Source organism: Cyprinodon variegatus, unplaced genomic scaffold (genome assembly GCF_000732505.1).
Source record: "Cyprinodon variegatus isolate N-32 unplaced genomic scaffold, C_variegatus-1.0 Scaffold94, whole genome shotgun sequence".
NCBI lineage: Eukaryota > Metazoa > Chordata > Actinopteri > Cyprinodontiformes > Cyprinodontidae > Cyprinodon > Cyprinodon variegatus.
Genome location: NW_015150547.1, coordinates 613042 through 620964, shown reverse-complemented (window position 1 = coordinate 620964; position 7923 = coordinate 613042). Strand labels below are relative to the sequence as shown.

General features: G+C 38.3%; 1 protein-coding gene across 1 annotated transcript in view; it reads left to right on the top strand.

The window, feature by feature from the left end:
• The window catches only part of LOC107084182 (coagulation factor IX-like), an 8882-nt gene extending 1390 nt beyond the window's left edge, over nucleotides 1–7492 (top strand). Inside the window, exons 2-8 of the mRNA XM_015373893.1 lie at nucleotides 414–586; nucleotides 684–708; nucleotides 792–905; nucleotides 979–1110; nucleotides 1489–1913; nucleotides 6666–6810; nucleotides 6933–7492. Of these exons, the coding sequence (XP_015229379.1) occupies nucleotides 414–586; nucleotides 684–708; nucleotides 792–905; nucleotides 979–1110; nucleotides 1489–1913; nucleotides 6666–6810; nucleotides 6933–7492 (1574 nt within the window). The remainder of the gene's footprint in view (nucleotides 1–413; nucleotides 587–683; nucleotides 709–791; nucleotides 906–978; nucleotides 1111–1488; nucleotides 1914–6665; nucleotides 6811–6932) is intronic.
• Nucleotides 7493–7923: the final 431 nt, after the last annotated feature.

Sequence of the window (7923 nt, the reverse complement as noted above, 5' to 3'; positions counted from 1 at the left end):
AATATGCTTTTATTTTGTGTATATTTCAATTCCTTACTAAGTTCCAGGCAACATACTTATGTTTTGTATTTAAAAAGGAAAGAATTAATTAAAATAGTTTTATTTCAGATTCCGTTATGGTACATTTCACTTTTGGACAACCATCAATATTTTTGACTGAGAGGCGTAAAACAAAATGAACACACAAAATGCCCAAAGTACACAATTCAAAAAGGGTTGGGAAACACTGCTGTAAAGTACAACAAATTGCAACCAAAATAGATTGATCCAATGTGAGTTTTGGATATTTTATATAATTCGCAGTATTATCAAAGTTATTTCATATTTTGCAGCCTTTTACGTTTTCATTAGGGTTAAACAGATTTTGCCACGTGATCTCTGAATTTTTTTTTTCGTTCTCATTTTCCTTTTAGAGACTGTGTTTATCTCTCAGCAGACAGCACACGTGGTGCTGAAACGCCAACGACGATACAACAGTGGCCGTTTGGAGGAAATCCTACAGAAGGCTAACCTGGAGCGGGAATGTAGGGAGGAGCAATGTAACATGGAGGAGGCCAGGGAGTGGTTCGAGGACGACGAGAAAACTGTAGGTTTGAACACAAGCAAATCAATAAATCTTCTTTTTTAATTTTTTTTTTTTTATATATATTTATATATCTTTGGTATTTCTGTTTCACTTCCAGACACAGTTCTGGGCTGCCTATATTGGTAAGTGAAATATTTATCATCTTTTCACACTGTAGAGTTAAATCAGGTCTGAATCTATGTGTTTGTTTTATCTTTGTCCATAGATGGTGATCAATGTGAGCCAAAGCCCTGCCAGAATGGCGGAGTTTGTCAGGATGGAGTAGGCTCGTATATCTGCTGGTGCAGACCGAACTTCAGTGGCAAAAACTGTGAGACCGGTAAGTATAACAAACAACAAAGTCATCTTTTCAGCACAGAAGCAGTTTAAGGGTCTGTTCTCTTTTTTTACAGACATGAGCAGACAGTGTTCTGTCAACAATGGTGGCTGTTCGCATTTCTGCAAAATGCAAGCACGGCGGGCTGTATGTCATTGTGCAGCTGGTTATAAACTTGGAACAGATAGAAAAAGCTGTGAAGCAACAGGTAAAAGAAAAAAAGTAACATTCACATAAACACAACACTGAGCAGAGTTCTCTGGATTTTATCTACAATGTATTCTTTCTGCTGCGCAGAAAATCAACCAACTAGAATCAACAATGCAGACATTTATAGATGTTCAGTGTTGGAAAGGTAATAGTTATGTGGAAACTATATACTGGTCAGCAAAGATGTAAACATTTATCTAAAACGCAGCCAAGGTATTCCCTCCAAGGTAATCTGACCCTAAAAGACTTATAAGGGAGTAATCATCATATTACAACTTTTGTACATAACACTTAGAAAGACGGGTTTACAAATAAAAACATTGGAAATCTGAGTTAAACAGCTGTTAAACTCAGGCAATGTTTATTGTCTCTTCAGGATCATTCAGTTGTGGTATTGTGAGCCTGTCCCCTGGAGCTGTTACCAGATCACTCAGGTGGGCAGCATCCTCAAACCCAGCAAGCTCTGTTAAAACACAACAAAACTCCACCAGCAGCCATCAGGATTACTACGATTATTATGAAGAAACTGAGGATTACCCCAACCCCCCATTGAATGCATCAGACCTGTCTGACAACTCATCAGATTCTGTAATAAATATAAGGTCAGTGCGGTTGAGCTCCAGTTCCTCTTTAAACCCTGCTAACACTGTAAACATCAGTGCCACAACAGATGCAACCAAAAGTCCTCTAGAAAAGTATTCCTGGGGTTTCCCTACACTCCCCACCATCACAGAGGACAAAAACTCAGACCAGAGGATTGTTGGAGGAAATGATGCCAAACCTGGAGAGATACCTTGGCAGGTACAGTCTTTTTGAATGCAAAATGAAGGTGGTTAATAATTTTTTAATCATAAGTCATACATTTTTAGTATAGGATCAAAACTTTGAATTGATGTAACACTGTTTTAAAACCAGCCCACCGATGGCATAAATAGGGGCCCCATCACTGACACCTGGTGGGTCCCCTATGCAATTGTAGACAAGGACGTGTCCTTGCAAATATAATTGTGCGAAAATTTTCTCTTAAACCCACCTGATACTTAAGTGACTGAACGCAGCGGACCATATTTATACCGCAACACATGTCAGATAAGCATAAGCATCTTCCTGATAAGCATCTCCCTGAAATTAGTTTTGGGAACTTGAGATGTCTGTGTCAGGTCTAAGCACCTAAAACGACATACATACATACATATAGGGAAAGAAAGAAGGCACAGAGACAATTAATTTAGTTACTCGCGAGGAGAGTAGGAAGAGAGTGCGGAGTTTACAATCTCTACCCCACTCTGCAGTCTTCAGCTTTCTCCTTGCTATTTATTGAAGAAAAGGGGATGTCCCTAATTACACCAGCTGAGGTTTAACTAAGGGAAAGGGAAACAAAAGGATCTTACTTTAAACCTCAGCACATATGTGAAAACAAAGCATGTGGTTGTTTTACAATTGAATTGTTCCAAGAACACATGTTTAGAAGAATGAAACCCAAACGGAGTATAAATGAAATATTTCTAACAGTCTGTAACATGTGGTGGTGCGCTGTCACCAATGGTTCCATTCAAGGTGTGCAGTCACTATTTTTCCGTGTGTGATGTGTGATCACATATTATGGAGAATTGCATAATTGTATCCTCTTGGCCTCTTGGAACTGTGGCCATATCCTAAACCTTTACAGTATCTCGTGTTGTACTTCATATGGAGCCCACACAGATAATGTTATTTACTTGCTATTGTTGCGTTGTTACACCATTGCAACCCACAGTATCAGACTTAGAAACTTAGACAAACTTTATTGTCATTTTGTATACACCGAGTGTATACAAAATTGCTTACAGCTTCCAACAGTAAAATGAGCAGATTAAAACGGTGAAATGAACATTACCATTTTAAAGTGCAGCAGTGATCATCATGTAAACAGTATAGCATAAAAGTAAAACCAGTAAAAAAAAAATGGTGCAAAAGGGCATTAATATGGAAAGGTCCAGTACAGTGCAAAATAAATATTGTGCAAAATGCAGTATAACATTGAGTTGTGTCCTATTAAGAAGGATTATAAAAGTTTCAGCCACGTTGGTGGTGTAAAATAATGAAAGTGTGATGCAGAGTCCAGTTTAGAGTTTCAACAGTTTAACAATCTGTTGGCAGCGGGGGAAAAACTGTTGCAGAACCCGCTGGTCATGCAGCGGATGCTGTGAAACCTCTTCCCAGAGGCCTGCTGGGAGAACAGTCAATGGTGGACGTGTGAAGGGTTATTTATAATGTTACAGGCTCGAGACACGCAGCGCTGGGATGAAATTGTTTATGAATGGAGGGAAGAGGACTCCTGATGATCCTCTCCAATGTCCTCCTGGGTTCACCACAACTGTTTAATATTACAACCGTTTTGCAAAACCTGCCTTTCCCAGAGGGGTCTCTTAACCTTTCCAACAGTATTTACCACATACTTTTCTTGTTGTTTTTTTCCCCCAGCTATTATACCACAACAATAATAATACAGGGAAGTACCATCCCACAATATTTCCTTATCTGTTCATATATGAGGTTTCTGTATCTTGACAATGCATTTTAGCCTAGGGTGACCAAACGTCCGTATTTCCCGGGACATATCCGNTACTTGCTATTGTTGCGTTGTTACACCATTGCAACCCACAGTATCAGACTTAGAAACTTAGACAAACTTTATTGTCATTTTGTATACACCGAGTGTATACAAAATTGCTTACAGCTTCCAACAGTAAAATGAGCAGATTAAAACGGTGAAATGAACATTACAATTTTAAAGTGCAGCAGTGTTCATCATGTAAACAGTATAGCATAAAAGTAAAACCAGTAAAAAAAAATAAAATGGTGCAAAAGGGCATTAATATGGAAATGTCCAGTACAGTGCAAAATGCAGTATAACATTGAGTTGTGTCCTATTTAGTAGGATTACAAAAGTTTGAGCCACGTTGGTGGTGTAAAATAATGAAAGTGTGATGCAGAGTCCAGTTTAGAGTTTCAACAGTTTAACAATCTGTTGGCAGCGGGGAAAAAACTGTTGCAGAACCCGCTGGTCATGCAGCGGATGCTGCAGAGCCTCTTCCCAGAAGGCAGCAGGGAGAACAGTCAATGGTGGAGGTGTGAAGGGTCATTTATAATGAGGTAACCTTTGACCTTTCCAACAGTATTTACCACATACTCTTCCTGTTTTTTTTATCAGGTAATATACAACAACAATAATAATGCAGGGAAGTACCGACCCACAATATTTCCTTGTAATCTGTTCATATATAAGGTTTCTGTATCTTGACAATGCATTTTAGCCTCCATCTCTCCAGTCTGCCACATTTAATCAATTAGAATATTATTGAAAGGCCACCTTATTTCAGTAACTACATTCACTAAGTGGAAAAAAAAGAATATAATAATTACACACAGAGTGATGCTTTCAAGCATCCATTTCTGTTCATTATGATGGTTTAGCATACAACTAATGAAAGGAGGACATTAAAAATTAGAGCATCATGTCAGACTAATGCCTGCTTTGAGGTTATTATTTTCTAAATGTGTTTTCAATCTGACAAGCTTGCCTGATTAGAAGATATACAGCTATCTAGGTCTCAACTTGATGAAAAGAAGAAAAAAAAATCATGGGGGAAAAAACTCTGACATAATCTCTATACAGTATATCATTGAAAAACTTTGTACACTGAATACTATTTTCTCCCATAAAGATATTTTGATTTTGTTTTTCATGGGAGTCTTTTGTCACTTTAAAAGGTAATTTGAGGATTTTAGAAGAAATTTGTTTTCAAATGGTTAAGTTTTCATTCATGCAGAGGAAATTCTATCCAAGCCTGTTTGGCTCTGTGGGAAAAATGTAACGATGCCCTGAAGGTAATAGTGGATTTACAGAAACAGACTCTACAGTATATTACAGAGTTTCAGACCACATTAAAGGATTTTATTTATCAATTTTTTTTCTAATTTAGACCCACACAAACTTTCCTACTTCAACGCTATCCATACTTACCACGTGTCTGACAGGGTTATGAGGGGGCTGCCTCTAGTCCAGTCTAGGACTGTGTCATGATGGGTTTTAAATGTTCAGTCCACATACAGAAGCAAACTCAGAGGCTGGGAAAAGTTTAACAGTTTATTGAAAAGTGGGGAGCTCAGAGAGACAAAACAATGGTTATCACAGCTTGGGGGAAATCCAGCGGTCTGGTGAACCGTAAGCGCAGACTCTAGGAGGAGATCAGAGTGGTGAGTTCAAGGTCCATTGGAAAAACAGGTCAATACTGAAACATACTGTTGCCAGTTAAGGACTCACTTTAGAGGTTTGTGGTTGCTCCTTGATTCTTGTTTGTAGGGGGGCTTGTTCAGATTAGGAGATTACTTGCTGGAGGGCGGACAGGCAGACTAATGGTGGTCCAGAGAAGCAGGGGAGCAGTCTCTCACAAGCTTTCCTGAAGTGGACTGCGTACTGATCAGAGGAATAGTTTCTTTCTCTCAGAGAGATAAACAAATTCCTTCCAAGGCTTGACGGTCCAGGCTTATCCAGTTGATCAGGAGATAAGCCTGCCGGAGACCACAAGAGAGACAAAGGGTTAGAACCAGAGGACTCAGAGAAACGAAAACTCAAAGGTTAGACTCGCTAAACTCAGAGGGGCTAGAGTACCCAATACTGGCAAACACTCTGGCGAGGAGATGGTGACAGTCTGCTCCTCATATACTCCTCAGATGGTAATGCCCAACGAGTTTTCCTGAAAGTCTTGAGATAACTGACATGTTAATAGCAGATGTGACTTTCTGTATATATGTGTGTGTGTGTGTGTGTTTGTGTGATGTATTTTTAACATCCATAACATTTCAGCATGAAAAAATCCTTTTATCCCCTCATTTAAAGCAGTGTTGTGCAAAATAGACTTTTGTTAAGTTTTACCTCAAAATTTCTTTGTGATAAAAATAACAGCATTGACAAAAAATAAGTATTTAAAATTTCTTTGTGTCTTTGTTTTTGGCAATTGTATGCCAGTGACTGCAGATAAGTGCAATCAAAGCCCCATATAAACTGCACTTAAACTGCACATTCATTATGGGAGATCAGAATCAGAAATACTTAAATAATCCCAGAGGGAAATTACTTTTTTCACACACTCCAGTTACAGTTTTATATATATATATATATATATATATATATATATATATATATATATATATATATATATATACACACACATCCAACATGTTGGACATATTTGCAAATGCATTAATATTTATTAATGATTTCATGAAATTAACAGTGGAGAAAATGTTTTTAATAATTTAAAGGGTTTTGAGGTTTTCATACCTGACCAACTGGAAAATAAAATGTTACTTAATATCAATACATTTTTTTACCTAACTTACTTAATTTAATTACTTAAATTTAATTAGTAAAATTAGTTAACAATTAGTACAATTTTTAACAAGGATTAAATATTAAAACCAAAATGTGTTAAAAACAAACGTGAAAGGCCAGAGTGAGGTTTACTGGACTGTTGATTAAAGTAAAAGTTTCCCCGTTTGCATTCGCAGGTGGCCCTAATGACTTTTCTACCCAAGTATAACAAAACGCTGCCTGTCTGTGGAGGCTCTCTGATTAGTGAATTTTGGGTAATCACTGCAGCTCACTGTCTGGTTAAGGCCAGATTAAATGGACACACCCTCTTCGTCAGAACTGGTGAGAGAAACAAAACTCTGTGACTGCATACTTTAAAATAGAATATTCTATAAAGAACATATCCTGACGTCTGCAATTATGCTATTAAAATGTGAATTCATTTCATTTTATTACATTTCCAGGTGAATTTGATGTGAACGTGGTCGAGGCTACAGAGAGCAACCATGATGTGGCAGAGGAGCACATCTTCCCCTCTTATGACTATAATAAATCCCAGTTTGATCATGATCTTGCCCTACTGAAGCTGTCCACTCCTGTTGTACTGTCAAATGAGAGACGTCCCATCTGCCTGGGCCCAAAACCCTTCATACAGAGTCTCCTAAGAGATTCCAGCAGCTCCTTGGTGAGCGGCTGGGGACGGACGGGCAGCCTGGGCCGTCTGTCCGACAAGCTTCAGAAGATATCTGTTCCTCACGTGGACCGTACGCTGTGCCACCAGAGCAGCAAGTCCAAAATCAGCGCTTTTATGTTCTGTGCTGGCTTTTCAGATGGTTTGAGTGATTCCTGTGAGGGGGACAGCGGTGGACCGCATGCCACCAACTACAAAGGAACTTGGTTCCTCACTGGCATAGTCAGCTGGGGGGAGGGTTGTGCCCAGAAGGGGAAATATGGTGTCTACACCCGAGTTTCACGGTACTACTCCTGGATTACTGGAAAAACTGGAATCTTAGAGAACAACTGAAAATGTTTAGCTTGGTTTATTAAGGATTTGGTCAACTTTGTTCCTTATAAAAGTTAGAAGAGGTTAATTTCTCACCTAAATTAAATATCACTCTTAGTTCCTTGCAATGAAATCAGAGGCTGAAGCTAATGGTTAGATTTAGGAGGACAAACAGCAAAGGAGATTTCTACCATCTCAAAACAACTATAACCTCAAAAATATCATAAAAGTCAAGGCCAAGGCTATTTTGTGATCTTTTGAGTCATCATCTTGTTTGGATCAGGATGGTATTTATACAGATATCCGTTTTTTGGGGTTTTTTTTTATGGAGGCAGGAAGCAGAGTGCCAGTTAATTTTCCTATGGGAAACACAAACTGACAGAGGAAACATTTAAAGAAAAAAAAAATGAAATAAAATTAGATTAAAAGAAAATGTTGCTGCTTGAGATTAA